Here is an 18,157-nt window from a genome sequence, read left to right as displayed (position 1 = left end):
ATTGCTGTGAACAGAAGACATACTAATGCCACACTCACACAGGGAAAAAGCTATCTTCATTTGGATGAAACATCAATCATGGTATACTAATAATGAATGTTCATGAGTACATTGGACAGAATATTTCATGAGGTGAAGGATAAAATGATCCATTAAACGAGGCACAGCCAAGTTGAATGGATCAATAATTTCATCTTTCACCGAATGAAGTACTTTGTTCATTGAATGAATAACATTTATTTGTTCTATATAACACCTAAAAAAAGATCCTTGTCATCTGATGTTTTATGAATTTAGAAACAGGAAAGAAAATGTGAGATCTGAGATCAAGAGAATGCTGCTTGCTGTACGCTAGCGAGCTGTCCGTCAATATGCTTGATCGCATGCGCACATTGCAAACGACAGTGTTTTATGCACATAGTGTGCCTGGCTCTCAGCGAGCGTGCAAATGGAGTAAATGGCATGGATCCAAGATTGAACGGTGAATGGAGCCACAATTGCACGAATTAATGACATAAGAGTAAAATGGGACAAATGATCAACATAAAAAAAAAAACAATCAAATGACAAGGATCTATTAAGGTGTTATATACTTGCGGAAATGCTATGCATCTTATAACCCTGAAGTATTTATTTTCTGATTGTATCAATAGGTCAACGGGTGAGGACCGGTACGGTGGACTCCTGTTATTACGAAGTCCTCGGGACCGGCACATTTCTTTCATCATAACGAAATTTCGTTATAACTGAACAAATAAACAATAAAAATACATAGCGTGGATAATGATACGGCCTGAATCTTAACTTCGTTGTAACCGGAATTTCGTTGTAACCGTGTTCGTTATAACAGGAGTACACTGTATCTTGCGTACGGTACGTACCCCTGTTCTAACTCTGTCTGGAGCCACTAGACACTGGGAGCCTCTAGCTGGAAGTGTTCCTATACAAAATCACAAAAATGGATTGGAAGGTGAGTGTATGGAAGGAATGATGAAAAAAGGGGTAAGAAGAAACCGAGCACACTATGGTAATTAATAGTTTATCTTACCAACTCAAGGAACTTGTAGTAATTGGACAAGATACATTTCTTGTCTACAGTGTTAATGGTTTATCTTACCAAACTCAGAGAATTTGTAATTGGACCCGAAATATTCATACATTTCTTGTCTTTTGTGTAGCCAGATTTGGTCAAGTCTTTGAATCAAGATTAAAGCAGACAAATGATTAAGTCCTGAAAGTTTGTGACTGTATTCTTTTGAATTTGGAAGACTGTAACTTTCAGGTGTCTTTCACTTTCATTAAACTGCATTCAAACACTAAAATAAAAGGAAAATATTGAAATGCACAATATCTGACACAGCTAGGCTGCCAGAAGTTGTTGGCGGATAGAGTTGCCAAAACAAAGAATCATAGATTCGGCATATTCCATATATTCTTCATTCTTTAACTCATTCATAAGATTTTGCCATACGGTCAAGTCTCACGTATGGATTGCTTGTGTGGGAGCTTGAATGAGGTAGCACAAAGAAGCAATGTCATCGGAATTTAGAAGTATTAAGAGCAGTTGAAAAAAAGTGGCGACCAAAAAACATCCTCACACAAAAGGACAAATTAGTAATAATCAAGAATCATGCAGTTAAAGTCTGTTCATGCTTCTTCTTCTTGCATAAATGCACAATACAGAGTTATTTTCAGCCCAAAAAACATGCAGAATCTAAAAGCTTCTATTTCAAATTCATGGTAATATATAGACATAAAGCTTTTTAAAAAGAATGAAAACATGACTCATCATTTATCATTGGGACAGAAAATCAGAAAGCTGGAGCGAATATATTCAACAACACTTGCATTCAAGATATGAGATTACAGAAAATGCATTTGAGCACACAGGAAAATTCATCAGCAACAATTGCAATGGTTGGTTTCTTCAAGCAGGGATAACAGAAATTCTCTCAAGAGAAAATTCCATTCTTTTCCTGACAGCTTCACATTTTGTGCTATTGCCACAAAATCTCTAAAAAAACCAAAACAAACAAAACAAACTTTGATATTACTACCATCACCACATCCAAGTTGCTTGCTGTCATGCAGGTCAAAATATATGAATACATACTTCAAAGTTTATAACTGAATATAAATACATATATCTTAGCTACATACATATATATTTTATACACACTCATGTATTGTATACACATGTACATAGATAAAAACACACATACTACATTAATTTTGTACAGTGAATACAACTCCCACCACATACTTCTACTATGTACTTGACCTTCTACACACTGTATGTTCATCCTGCACATGTTTGACTTGAGTATGTGGAGGAACTAATGCATCAAAATGGACTTTGATCATAGATTCTTTTTCTTTTTTTAAGAATATGTGCATATTTTTTTCACTTTGTGTCCATTTTGTCTTTTAGTCCAGCAGCATAGTCAAATATGTCAGACCTATTGCTCTGCTTTGTCTAAAAGCACCAACTTTGGCACACATGTTGACTTATCTATTCCAAGTTAATTAAAAAATTGAGCCCTTCAGAATTCTGATCAGGAGGACCATGGCAGCCGGTTTTCAAAATGGCTGTCATTTAGTAGTCAAGTAATACCGATTAGTGTTTATTATGTATCAATGTTTACACATTTATTTAACTAAGACCATTAAATGCCCTACACAACTGATTAGCGACAGAAAACTATCATGAGGTCCAGGGAAAAAAATGGCAGCAGAAACAATGTGCATATATCCATACTTGGTGAGAACCTCATGGTCAAAATCTTAAAGTCGATGTAAGATGTAAACACTGGAAATGTGCAGAGTATGCTCAAGTATACCACATTATCAATAACTAGGGTCTACTGGCAATATCAGTGCATACTGTTAGTAACATAATATGTAAGTAACATATCAATGGTTGTTTTCTTTTGTTGCTGTTGTATTTTTCTTTCAAAAATACAATGTTCTATCCTAACCAAATAATATAGACATTGAAATAGCTTTATTGAAACAAATATGTTGCTAATGATTCATATTTCTACCCTAATCGCTATCTAATCGCTATTGCTGACATACTTAACAGTGGCCATTTTGAAAAAATGGCTGCCATTTCTATCCTTGGCAAATTTTAAGAGGGCTTTATATCTACATTGGGTTAGAATAGTTTAACTACTTGTGCCAAATTTGACGCTTTTAGACAAAATAGAACAATGATTCCACAATCCCACTTGACTTTTTCATGCTTGCATGCTTGTTTTACCTTATTGTTATTGCTTTATACCTTTTTCTTTTGTTTCCAGAGCGAGAGTAGAGAGAAAGACATATATATTTATACACCAAACACATTAGGACTATAAAAAAATGGTGAGAAAGCTTTATAGGCACACAAACCAACACCCGACCCACACCCACATACACACACGTACAAGGACACACAGCGAAATACAAAACATACTATGGAGTAATGGGAGAATGAATACATTTAGAACACTGTTATCACTGATAACATGGAAAACAGCAAAGAGCAGCCCAGCATTACAGACATGAGGATTTTTGAAAAAGGTGGCTGAAGCAAAGATTACATTCTGAAAAAATAGAAATGAGTACATAGCTTCACTTGCTGAGGATGTGACACTAAATATAGGAAAAAAAATATATTAAAAAAATTGTCTATGTGTTACTGCTTATCATTCTATAACATGGACGAACAGAAAGCGACATAAAGACCTGAACCCAGACATAGTGCCCAAAGATTGATAATGATTCATGTAAGGTTACCTGTGGGGTTATGAACAAAATCAGAAGAATTATCATCACAAAATTTTACGATGAAAATACACTGCAAAATACACCACCATGTGCTCTGGAATATTGGATGCTATTTCATATCTCACGAAGAATTCATGTGCATATCTTCAGCCAACATCATAGTATCAGCATTCCGTCCACTGTAAATCTTTGTGTGCCACACTATTCTGAGAAAACATTCTGTTTTTTTCAAGGCCATGTATCTTTTTTTATAGAAGCATTCATGCTAGAAATGCAAGCCAGCAAAGTTGTAGAGAAAACTGCATGCTGTAATTCTATGATAAAGCTATGGCTATATGATCCTTTCAGTTGACTGTCAGCTGACTCTATACAGGTATTCAATCTTTCCAGTGATTTAACACAATTAATATACTTGTTTATTCTAATTCTGGGACCTGTTGGTGTCAAACTCTTAAAATGTGTTTCTGTTTTCTTTTTACAAGAATCTGAATGCTCTACAATATGTTTACATCATAACTCCCCCCCCCAAAAAAAAAAAAAAAAAAAAAAAAATTCCCAAACCCTGGACATATTCCACAGAATTTGACTATGCTGACAGAGAAATATTTCTCTACACATACTGAAGTTGTTACTAACGTACCTCGATTGTACCATATGATAGTTATTTTAGAACGTTCTGTTTTGTTGTTGTTGTTGTCGTTGTTGTTGTTTGTTTGTTTTTTGTTTTTGCCATGTGGAGTTTGGGAATGAATACTGCAAGCACAAGAGGATAGAATAAGAGCACAAATTCAAAGCATGACATGCTAACCTGTTTTGGTTTGCGTTAGAAAGAGAGAACGGCTTCTGGCTTTAGGCTTCTCATTATAGCTTTGGTAATGAAGTGCTTTTCATTACGTCAATTTCAATCATTCCTGTCTTAGCACTGGAATTGGTTGGAAGACAATGTACTACAGATGATACTTTTTCCTCTATCACAATGTTTTACCTTAGAGTGCTTTCTGTTGACTTTGATTACACAGACTTGAAACTGAAAACAGCATTTTTGTAAAGTGGTTTCAAAACCGAAATTACATGGCACTGCACTTTTAATGTCTTGCCAACACTTTGAGTATGACAAAGGAAATCCTATCTGGGTCTAGAAATATCATATCGTAATAATTCATAAATGTATCTTAAATATTGGTCAACAATTTCAACAAATGTTATACATACTGGTAAATGACCTAACAAGTGATATTCTTACCCTATACATGAATTCTTTAAAAAATTATCAAATGTTTACAAAAGAAAGACACACAGACAGCTTAAAATGCAAAGAGTAGACAGACTAAAGGTATAATGAATATTGAGCGCTGATAGCTACATGTAGTTGAAGATGAAATTTCATGCGTACTATATGATAGCAGCAGAATCACACAGTAAGTATTAGGAATAAAGTCTTTTTTTTGACAGAGAAGCTTCACAATGGAAAAAGCAGCTGGAAAGAAGTGTGTCAGATTTATCAGTGCTTACCCTCAGTCACGTAGGTATCATTTATTACATCTTCTTCGTCCATCCTTAAATCTGACAAGATTATTACATAAAACAGTCAAGTTGTTGATTAAGACATAGTGATTACACACACACATACAGATTACACACACACAAACACACACACACAACCTGATATGAGTAAAATACGCTTTTCCATTTTACTATGAATGAGGATATTTCTACCTATTGCAAGTAGACTAAAATCAAATATGCAGAACAGTAGAAGAATCATTAAAATCACACACACTCATAATAAAAGAGTTATGGAAAATTTGAAGTTTCATGTGATTGCACAAACAGTGACAAGTGGAGATATTAACAATTCAAAACATTATAGCAGACATGGACCCAATTCTCTTACTTATCTGCAAACAAATCTTTTCTACAATTCTATACCTTCAATCAATAAAATCAATAGCATAAATCATTCATATCACATCAAATAAGTGTAGAGTTATAAGAGTGGAGCTGTAACAACTTTTAAGGTGGAGGGGCTGTATTCAAAAACTGATTTGAGTTTTTGATTTCATAAACACAGTGGCAGTAGCAATGTGAGGAAGTGACATTTTTGTCACATCTAATTAGCATATGTGGTTGCCATCAAAAGAACTGTTTTGTTGAAACAATTTGGAATTGATGTAAAATTTCACCTACTTTCTTAATCTACAGGCTATATCAATGACACTTATACTGCTGTGCTACAGTGGTTTTAATCTTCATTTTAAAGTGACTTTGACTGAACATGGAGTGGTTTTCCACATGAAAGGTTTGTGATGCATCATGATGGGTTAGTGTCAGGTAATACAGCGTAAATGCTACAGATGTTATCAAGATAGATAAATGACATTCGAGTAAGAACAGGCAATACAGATGATAGATATATTCACTGCATGATATATGACAACGTTCATGGAGAGAAATGAATGGCAAAGTATATATTTAGGACTTTAAAAAATGAACCTATCCTTTATATTGATTAAAAAGCTTCTTTAATAACTAGTAACAAAGTCAATAATCACGAGAAGAAAATCCAAACATTTATAGTTTTCTTTCAGTCTGGTGAATATGGGAATCTTCAATTCTGAAAAAAAAAAGCTTCTCTTGCACAAAATGCTTGCGTGTTATGAACTATACATGTATTGCTACTTCACTTTTACAAAGCGAAATCATGCTTCATAGAATGATGCTGTACACCTGTTAGTACACCACCAATCACTCCAAAGTACTTTAGTCACATGCAAGGGATTAGCAAACACAACAGTGTGACCACTCTTTAGCCTGTTCCCTACAAGATCAACTCTCCATACTCTTTGCACATGACTTATCAGATACCCATAGTTAAACCATATCATGCTAATTCCCACACTTTTATTATCTGTTAAGGCAACGGCTGAACCAGCCATATAAATCCCAATGGAAGTTGTTGTTGTTGCTGGTTTTTTTTTGGTTTTTTTTTAACTTTAATGAACAATATGATTCAGTCTCCGCACATACACACACAGGGTAAAACTGGTAAAGCAGAAATGGGTAATACAGAAAGTGCACATGATCAGTTTAATCTAAATATTAGTTGATACACAACATACATGACAGAGGTATTACAACACACTGTTACTCACACACACACAAAATATGTACTTTTTTTTTGATTTGTCAACCAGATGGCAATTGCAATCTGTGTGGCAAAAGGCGTCATTATGTTATGCAAACAGTAAACATCAGTAAAACAAGTAGTAAAAATGACCTACACAAGATACCTTTGGAACAGTCTTACATGCCCGAGGCATAGCCAAGGCTGTTTGGACTCTTTCAAAGGTACAAAGTGTTAGTACTTATGCTATGTAAAAAATGCCCAAACAAAATGATGTGTATTATTTGTTTTATAAAATGATTATTCAGATCCGTGTCATTTTATTTAATAAAACTTTGCACCAGCCATTTTCACAGGTAAACAAAACAATGAAATCTTGCCCATTGACATGCCATGCATCGTGATGCAAAAGTGCTAATGACTCAGTCAATAGCAAAATTACATGTTGGGCAATATAAATGCCTGGTTGCATATATTCTCAAGCAATCATTTGATTATGATCTGCTTCATCATTTTATAACAAACAAACAAACCAACACTCCGCAACATGATGATGAAACAAATCTGCCAATAACTAGTAACATTGGAGATGAATCACAGGAACGTGGAAAGGAAAAACAAACAGCATACGGAATTGATTCTTCAGTCATTCACATACCACAAGTTGGCTGATGACAAGGCTACAGAGAATAGGAAGAAAACAAGGCTCCCCAGATGATGGCAAGAAATGACAAAGTTTCTGACTAAATGACCTCTGAGACAACAACCAGTCCTATTGCATCACATCACAAGAGTAAATGATTCAGGCAGATCTTACTTAGCTACCAATTGGATATTTCAAACTGGAAGAATCCTTACCATGCTCTTCATGATGTCTTTGTGATTAAAAAATTTACAAACGTCTTCTAGGATACTACTAGGATTTACACCCCACTGAACATATTAGTGTTTTAAATAGGGCAAAACTAGTGATTAGTTCTCTGCACTTACCAAGAGTGGTATCCTCATGTTTTCAGTGCTGGAATTTACCTCCCCCCCCCCCCCCAACAACAACAACAACAACAACAACAACAACAACAACAACAACAAACAAACAAATTCTCACTCCTTCCAGCTTCTTTGAATGCCAAAATGTTTTTTACCCCACCATTCTATCAAAGCTTTCATCAGCCTATGTAACAAACTTTCTTCATGATGCCAGTGTTTAATTCTCTATCAAAAAGAGATGTCCATTTGAAAGAAAGAATGTATTAATACTGGTAAACTAACCACACTTTGTCTAGTACTTCTACAACTGAACTAAGATAATCTGTATAGCAGGTTTGGGGGAAAGGATAATGTAGAATCTCATGGCACCATGTATATACTGCATAAAGACTCATCGCATCGTATGTTCACACTACAGTTGACCACAGCACATAAAAGAAAGCAGAGATACAGGATAACATGCAGCGTAATGGTCACACTTCTGCACTGGTTTGACCCGTGACTTGATGGTTTGCTAAATACAATACACTCAATTGAGTGTATTATGTGAGCGACTGAATTTTCCCCTTCCTGACACATAGACACAAACACTACTGGATCATAAAATATGACGTAACCTTATTCTATTAAATATCTATCTCTTGTGAGTGAATTTTGGAAATAAGAAGTCATTGCTAAACTTCATCAAAATTATGATATAAAAGCATGAAAGTGCCGACACATCAAACTGACTGCACATTAAGAACATACCACGTACATGATCTAGGAACAATTTTGAAATGTGAGAATTTGCATCAAACTGCAGCCAGTCATTAAATGGTGACAGAAAGAGAAGCCATATGGCAGGTGAGTGCGTAGGAAGTGAGGTATAAGAAAGTTTTCCCATCTCCAGTGAATAGACATATGAAATATATACCATATACGTTCATATATATATAGATCTAACATCGAGGAACACCACCAGAAGTGAAGGGGTACAGAGAACATGATGGTTGGCATGGCAATACAGATTGGTATTTACTAGGAGTGAAATGATGAGCAGAGTACACATTGCTATATCTGGCTTTTATCAAGCACCTTACCTTTGATTTCATATGTATCATCTGGAAAGCAGTTATCACCTAAATTGAACAATATCATTTTGAAGAAAATTGAGATACAGCACCCAAAATGTGTGCAAGGAATGCAAAATACTTGACACTGACGAAACTTTGAGGCATTTTCTTTCTTTCAATCATGTCACAATAAACACAATCTTCATTAAAACAAAAACAATAGCAGTCAGATCACTACTGAACATAAATTCAGATGTAAAACAGGTATGACCATAAAACAATATCAAAAGCATATACATATATGTATTTTTCTATTATATATAAATATATACATATACACACGCATATATATCTGAAATAAATGAATACGCAATAGAATTATAATTGTAATAAGATTTTCAGTTTTTAAGAAATGAGCTACATGATAGCCTCTACTCACTTATTAGACTTATATGTACACGTATGAGCTTGGCATTGACAAAAATGTGGATGTGTCCTGTTCTCATCCTGTCATGGATGCATAAAGTGTCTCATTATCATTAATCATCATTGAAATCGTTAAGACATTACTCCGATCCTATACACCAATACTCTAAGATGCTTCACATCAAAGCATATATCATTTACAGTGCATGTAATGATGGAATGGCCTTGTAGTCTCTCCATTCCAAGCATTTCAAAGATGAACCACTTTCACACGAAGAAAAAACAAACAAACAAGCAAGCAAATAAATAGAAAAATATGTAACACCATCACCAACAGCAACATACACTGGTAAACCAATCAGCACTGATATGAAATGATTTCCTACTGCAGTAACATGAAACAAGTATTGTTCAACCAAAAATACAAAATTTACATACTGTGATACAAACATTCAAAAAATGAAAGTGTGTAAAGGAGAAAGTGAGGGGCAGATATGGTGAAATGGTTGTTGGTTGTTTTTTTTTCAGAAACTCTTTGACAGGACAAACACAGTATGTCTTGCTGTGAAAACTGCAATGAAACAGTAAACCCATAAGTTACTTTCAAACTCTGGATACACACCGGTAGTGGTTTTCAACCACACTTTGGCACTGAGAGATGTACAGCTTCTTACTCTTAATCACACTTTGAAAATTGATTTAATTACACTGGTGATAAAGGACTCTCAGTTTCAGAATGCAGTGCTCTTGTCATGGAGGTATTCAGAGTGTCCCTGAACACTGTAGGACTATGACAATTTACTTGAACAAGGTGGTACTACCTAGATGTCTAAATCCATCGCATTGATCGTTCTGTAGCTGCTCATTGGCAGCTCTCATACAATTATCACTTATCATCGTAGATGATATTTAAAAAAATAGACAAAAATCACGACACAAAAACTTGCAGAGAGGTCATACTATTCAGCTGGTAAGAGGTTTGAAGTTTTGTAAAGCTAACGATGATACATTAAAGGCAGGAATCATGGCATGACCCATCAGACATGACAAATGAGAGGGAGAGAGCAAAACTTACTAGAGTCTTTCCTTAACCCTGACTGTGTTTTGTTCAGCAACGGGCACACACACTGGAGTGCTTTCTTTGCCAATTTTGCACAGATGTCTTGGAAATAATCGTCATTGAATCGAGATTACCCAATCCCCCCTCATCCCAATTGTGTCACCTCGGCCTTCTTGTTGGACTGAGGCACATTGCTACACCTGAATGGGCTGGCTAACTGTACGACTATGTCCAGTTTGCAGGGATTAATGAACCTGGAGGAAACAGCTTGGCAAGTGAAGCTACGTGCCTGGGGACTTACGGGGTTAGAAACCTTGAAGTTCCTTTATGTTTCACTTGTCATCTTGCAGCAGTTTCCTGAAGTTAGCTTGGCCTATACAATATCTACATTAAATCAAGAGGTCTCTCAGAGATGATATACGAAAGAAAAACACTCCTGGTGACTTTAAAGTCATAAACGTGTCTTTAAAGTGGTGATGTGGCTCAGTTGGTCTCGCATCTGCCTCTAGATCCAAAGGACCCAGATTCGATTCCCGAGTCTAACTCAGCAATGCTGGTGTGTAATCATATACCGTCCCCTCTATATGTAAGGTAAAACACTGTCACTAAGAGTGGAATGTTCCTTGTACAGTACATCAAACTTGGGATGTTTAATTCCCAAATGGGAAATTTACTGTAAAAGTGGCAAGTTTCGCAGTGTCAAAATTTTTGCATATATCGCACAACCAGAACCTACTGTGAAAATAAAGGCACACGGATATATTTGCCTGCCATATGTGCCAGTAATTGATGTCCTGATTCTGCAGAATTAAAAACAAGCAAAATTCATCTTACCCAGCCAAGCGTGAATAACTATTCCTCACGCAAAAATATCCCCTTTTACAGTACTAGATTTGCTGAGAGACGACATTATCATTAATCATTTGGTTTCATTTTGCCCCTTCCTAAGTCAAGGTTAAAAAGTATGACACTTTTTGTTAAATACTATACAATCATGCTTCTGTGAGTGAATTCCTCATAGTACGTTTGAAAACAACAGTAGAACTGTATAACATATGCAGAATTTGAGAACACGACAAAGGAAAATTCATAAAAGCATACACAGACCAACTGTGGTACTTCGTTCTTGCTGACTTTTTCTAACACTAGCAAGAGGTGCCATACAATATCGCTCAGTTAGAATGATACTAGTAGCCTTCTCATTGTGTGTGACATGGAATGGGGTTTCAAGTGGACACAGACAGTTGCATTCTTTGCGCGGAAAGGATGTGTAAATACATTGCAATGAGTCAGACTCTGTCAGAATGAATATGGAATGAAGCCAGAAAACTCTGTGGAGAATGGCTACAGTTTTGCTCTTCCATTTCACCAGAAGTATTATTCATTTTATCTATTTTTTTTTCCAATTCACAATCCTGGCTATGAAAGTTGTTTTTTCTGTGGTTTTGTTGCAGAACTTTGTTTTTCCATCTTGATCTCTGTGATTGCCAGTCTGATGCATACTAACCCACTGACATGGGAGAGTTGTATGTCTTGAGACATAAAAGTCAATCAAACAAGAAGCAAAACTTTCTGCTTTCCCTTGCTTACTCAAGGAAGGCTTTCAATGTGTTCATACGGAGTCTGATTACTGTTACCTGACCTAGCTCAGTTTGGAGAGCAGTCACTGGTACATAATATCAGTGGCTATTACTTGCTATGGACAGTCAAGGCACACAGTCGATTACACTCAATTTGTTGTTATAGTTCTTCTCTTAAGTAACAGTAGGGACACTTAACTAGTGCTGTTCCAGTCTTTGTCTGAAGCAAAGATCCATAAATGTGCAACTGAGGTGGCTACATAGAAATATCATACCACCTCATTACTTTATTATGGCAGGGCTCAACACTAACTTTTTTTTTTTCTCTCTCTCTCTCTGGTGGACCATTCCGGCCAGTAAAATTCTTTTACTTTGAAATTTTGGTGGCTGGAAAACAAAATTTAGTGGCATGAAAGACAAGGAAATTTTACAATTTATTTTGAGTTTAAACTGCCCGATTGGGCCACCAAAATTAGCCTTTTTGGAAATCTGGTGGCCTAACACCAATTTCTAGTGACCCTGGGCCACTGGGCCACCAGGCCACCAGGCCACTGCTGATGTCAAGCCCTGCCTATGGGCAGCATGATGAAGTATATCACAAGAGCTCTGACTGTGGAATGGGAAGCTGTAAATTGCTTTTTCTTACTCACGTTATTCATCAACGGGTTTCGATAATGTTACATTGCACAACCCGTGCAATCCCTAATTGCAACTGTAACAGTACATGCAGCTACTCTTGTAAGTCGTACACCATTTTGCAAATGTCACTTGGTTATTGGTCATCTAAAAACAGACTTATGTGACCTGTCATCACAATGATCCTGATCAAGTCTTCAAAGATTGACTCTCGAAGTTTGGCATCATTACATTTTCCACATTCCACGCTTTCAAATGATCCAACATTAGTCCCCCCCCCCCCCCCTCCCCGTTTATTTTCACAAAAACTTTTAAAATGGTAGGAGAGCAAGCCTTGGGGTTATTGTCTTAGAAACTATACCATATACTGTAAATATTCAGCAAGTCTCATTTTTCGCAAATTGGGACTTCCCAACGATTTCATGAGTGGTTACATTCGTGATCCTGAATAACAGTAATGAACAGAGAAATGTATATGTGTGGTAGCAATACCGCGTTCATGTCACTGGATCAGAGTTAATATTTTTGCATGTGCTGAATTTGCAAAGAGCACCCGACTCGGGAAATTCACAAATAAAAACTCACTGTAAATTATAACAATTTTTCAGCACATCATCTTTCAGCACCTTGCATATAGGTCAGTTTTTCTCAGCTTTACTTTTTGTGATTTTATCAGGGTAGACTGCTTGTGGTGGTGGGCTGCATAGTCATGTCACCATTCAAGCATAATGATAAACATATGCATGGGTGCATGATCAAATAAGCCAATGAATTGGATTGGTTGTAGAGAACTGAAAGAAAGTGTAAAAATTTTCTCATATTTGTCAGTGGTCTTTCATTTGTAATTACCAACTTGTAGATTTCAACTTAGACAGCAAAGTATTATGCCTAATTTTGAAAATATACAATCACAGAAATTTCATAGATCAGGAAGAATTCTATTGAATAAAGACAGAAAAATAATGGAATGGTGCAATCTTGGGCACAAACACATGTACATATGATAGGTAAGCAATGACTGAGTTTTTGTTGTTATTGATTTTTGTTCACTTTTATGTGTTCAAACAAACTCCATATTGGTACTTCAGATTAGCTATCTTATTTGTTGATATGGCTGGGATTCCAACTATACAGCCTGTGCTCTTTAGGCTTATGATATGAAATTGACCAATATTCAGGAATTGGTTGTTTTCTTTTGAAAAACAAACCAATATTATTGTGAGTGCCTGGATTTGTGTTTCAATAAGCTCTTATTGATAAATCTTGAGCAGCATCAATGAGGGAAATGTTTTCGAGAAATATCTGGATATTAGAACATTTAAAACACATAAAAAGTAAAATGTTCCCGAAATATCATATGTATACTTTTGCCTGATTTATTTTTGCATAATGTCACTGCTTCTTAGCATTTTTTGAATGATTTACTCTGAGGTAAATTCTCATTGAAAATGTAAGTGTCACCTTTTTATCCGCACACATGATTTGACGTCTTGATGACTTTTCTTTGATGACTTGATGTAAAGCTCATTCATTTACTAGTTGGGCCGATATGATTGAGAATTAACGCATCCATATCTGCCATCCACAATCACTCTCACAATCTTCCCAATACAAAGCATATATTGCACCATTAGTGTTACTGATTGATATCAAAATGAAAACAACATACATCACATATACAATGAGCGAATAATCAAATCAAATCTAGCATTCATGAATGCGTCAGCCCTTTCGTGATCAATTACAATTTCTAGAGGGAAAGCAATCCCTAAAAGTATTTATTTTTTACACCTGTATCATGTGAAGTGAGCAATACTATGCTTTAGAATACAAGCTTGTGACATCAATTCAAAGCACTATACACTGTTAAGGCCTATGCCATATATTTAGTGAGTCTAAATTTTCGCGAATCGGGACTTACCAACGATTTCGCAAGTGGTTAAATTCGCAATTGTGGAGCGCTGTAGTAGAAATGTATACGTGTGCGTCACATTCATTTCGGGATCAGAGTTATCATTTTCGCATGTCTTTAATTTCATAAATAGCACCTGACTCGCGAAATTTGCGAAAATAAAAACCTCGCGAAATATTCGGCGTATACAGTATACAATGAGATGAGATAGCCAGAGATAAACAGCCAGTCATATCTCACAGAAGTCACAAAATCCTATGACATCAGAGTCATATATATTGCAAGTCATCAGAAGGGACTTGGTGCAAGACTCTAGATACAAAGATGGCATATCATTCTCTTTTCAAACACGACTACAATGCAAGCCTCTGCATGTGTGTGTGTGTCTGCTTACACCTATACCTCACAATGAGAACTGTAGAGAAGCAATATGTCATCCAATGCTTCCACAAACAAAAGATGAAATGATGCAGAAATGTACCAGCCAGCTTGTGTACACTCTCGAGGAAGAAGACAACTTCAGCTGCACTGACTGTGAGAAATACCTTGTGGGTATGACTTTATAGCAAAGTTTCATGCAGATACTTCTGTTGCATGGGTCATGGAACTTTGGGATGGTGGGGGGGGGGGGGGGCTCCCATCCTCCTCCCCCCCCCCCCCCCCCCCCCCCACACACACACACACACTTTGGCCTCATTTACAATAAAAAGGACAACTATAACTCCACTGACAGCAAGAACTTTTGGGGAGTTTCGTCCAAAAATTCTGCAGTCTGTGCTGTATAGAAGCATACAGTGTGTCCACGATAGGAAGAAATGGGTACGTATATACAATTGTACTTGTGACAATAGCAGTAGAAGTGGTATAGCAGTGGTAGTAAGTGCTGATTCCATGAACTTAGTTGTTTTAAACTAATTAGATGTAGCTTATTGGGTTTTAATTTTTCAGTGTTTAGCAAAATAAACAAGCATACAGATAGGTACTTAATCTTTAACCCATGATATGAAGTACAGTAGACCTCGCCTAATTCGACATTGCATAAGTCGACAACTCGCTTAAGTCGACACAATAAAAAAGTCCCGATTTTTGCCTTTGTTTTTCCTTGAAAGTTTCCTCGTCTTAGTCGACATCTATAAGTCGACAACTCGCGTAAGTCGACCTGATTTTTCAGTGCCAACTGAGCTGAAATACGTGTTAATTCCCTCGTCTAAGTCGACATAATTTTTCGCTCAAAATCTTATCGCCATTCTCTGAAAAAGAATTGTTTTCCCGCTCCGATTCGCTGCATTTTTACTCGGTAATTCGCTAGTGTACGGCGCGGTAGCGTTCGCGCCATGCGTCCATTGTCTTGTATGCCAGAATATAGAAAGGACATACACTCATTTACACTGGAGCAATATGTAGTACCCAAGACAGTTCACTTTACCCCTTTTCTCCCTCTCGTTTTTCTCAAAACGCGCAAATTTTGTACACTAGATGTCCCAGTAGGTATTCATTATCCGAACATGAAATAGGTGTTTTTGTAAATCCGAATATTCTAACGTTGATTATTCCGAAGCGGTATTAAAACCAGGGCCCTTTCTAAAAAGATTTATTACAATGCAACTAATAATGCAACTCAAAAAATCAAATGCAGGTGTATCAAATCACACGCAACTTTTGCATTTAAACGCAAGTGCGTTGCTAAAAAGACTTGCGTTTGATAATCATACGAAACTAGAAAATAATTGTACGAACCTGAAACTCAATTGCGTTTAAACGCAACTCTAAAAATCAAATGCAAGTCTATCAAATCACACTCAACGATGTATTTAAACGCAAGAGCGTTGCAGAGAAGACTTACGGTTTTTGTACGAAACTAGAAACTGCGTTTAAATACATCTCTATACATCTACGGAAGTGCGTTATTGTTGAAAAGACTTGCATTACTTTTTTCATTTCGTAAGCAAAATTAGAAATTAAACGCAACTCTGAAAATCATATGCAAGTCCGTCAAATCACACGGAACGCTGAAAAGACTTGCGTTTGATAATCACACGAAACTAGAAAATTGTAGGAAACTTAAACTCAATTGCGTTTAAACGCAACACTAAAAATCAAATGCAAGTCCATCAAATCGCACGGAACGCTGAAAGACTTGCGTTTGATAATCATACGAAACTAGAATATTGTAGGGAACTTTTTTTTAACTCAATTGCGTTTAAAACGCAACTCTAAAAATCAAATGCAAGTCCATCATATCACACGTAACGCTGTATTTTAAACGAAAGTGCGTTGCAGAGAAGACTTGCGGTTTTTGTACAAAACTATAAGAAACTGTGTTTAAACGCATCTCTAAACATCTACGGAAGTGTGTTATTGTTTAAAAGACTTACATTATTTTTCATTTCGTAAACAAAATTACAAATTAAATGCAACACTAAAAATGAAATGCAAGTCCATCAAATCGCACAGAATGCTGAAAGACTTGCGTTTGATAATCATACGAAACTAGAAAATTGTAGGGAACTTTTCTTTAACTCAATTGCGTTTAAACGCAACTCTAAAAATCAAATGCAAGTCCATCATATCACACGTAACGCTGTATTTAAACGCAAGTGCGTTGCAGAGAAGACTTGCGGTTTTTGTATGAAACTATAAGAAACTGTGTTTAAACGCATCTCTAAACATCTACGGAAGTGTGTTATTGTTTAAAAGACTTGCATTATTTTTCATTTCGTAAGCAAAATTAGAAATTAAATGCAACTCTGAAAATCAAATGCAAGTCCATCAAATCACACGGAACGCTGAAAAGACTTGCGTTTGATAATCATAAAACTAGAAAATTGTATGATATTTAAACTCAATTGCGTTTAAACGCAACTCTAAAAATCAAATGCAAGTCCGTCAAATCACAAGCAACGCTGTATTTAAAACGCAAGAGCGTTGCAGAGAAGACTTGCGGTTCTTGTCCGAAACTAGAAACTGTGTTTAAACACATAAAAATGTACGGAAATGCGTTATTGTTGAAAAGGCTCGCATTATTTCTAATTTCGTAACGGTTTCGCCGTGACCGAACTTAGTCTGCACTTGCAGGGGAAAAACATCGCAACATTTACACGTTTCAAACTACCGAAACGCATGCTGCTTCACAAAATGTCAACGAAAAAAATGATAACGAATTATTGTCAAAGTTCGCTATGCCGAAGTTTTAAATCTCAGTCCAAAGTTAAATTAGTCCGACAATGGTAAGAGGTTTGTTTTTACGAAGGTTATAGTAGTCCGAAAGATGTCGTTTTCGGATGAACAAGCTTTTCTTCTTCTTTTTATTTCAGACGGGCCCGCGCCGTACAGAGCGGTAATGTTGCGAATCGGAGCGCGAGAACAATTCATTTTCAGAGTATGGCAATACAAATTTAAGCAGAACAAATATGGCGACTTTTAGGGAAGGAAAATCACACATTAGTGACATATTTCAACTCAGTCGGCACTGAAAAATAATCTCGACAGAATCATGCGAAATCACACGCATATCTTCCCAGCAACGCACTTGAATTTAAATCGCAAAGTTTAATGCAATTTTGGGGAATTTGCCTTTGACATTTCAAATCAAGTTTAAAACGTTAA

At 36.2% G+C, this 18,157-nt stretch overlaps 1 protein-coding gene across 1 annotated transcript in view; it reads right to left on the bottom strand.

Moving 5' to 3' along the window:
• Positions 1-18,157, bottom strand: part of LOC139742239 (uncharacterized) — a 101,628-nt gene that overhangs the window by 48,362 nt on the left and 35,109 nt on the right. Inside the window, exons 14-16 of the mRNA XM_071652816.1 lie at positions 8,965-9,003; positions 5,284-5,334; positions 882-940 (exon numbers count right to left, since the gene is read on the bottom strand). Of these exons, the coding sequence (XP_071508917.1) occupies positions 882-940; positions 5,284-5,334; positions 8,965-9,003 (149 nt within the window). The remainder of the gene's footprint in view (positions 1-881; positions 941-5,283; positions 5,335-8,964; positions 9,004-18,157) is intronic.

Source organism: Diadema antillarum, unplaced genomic scaffold (assembly GCF_040938485.1).
Source record: "Diadema antillarum isolate AM-2024a unplaced genomic scaffold, OU_Dant_1.0 seq00000989_RagTag, whole genome shotgun sequence".
Classification (NCBI taxonomy): Eukaryota; Metazoa; Echinodermata; class Echinoidea; order Diadematoida; family Diadematidae; genus Diadema; species Diadema antillarum.
This window is presented reverse-complemented; position numbering and strand designations above follow the sequence as displayed.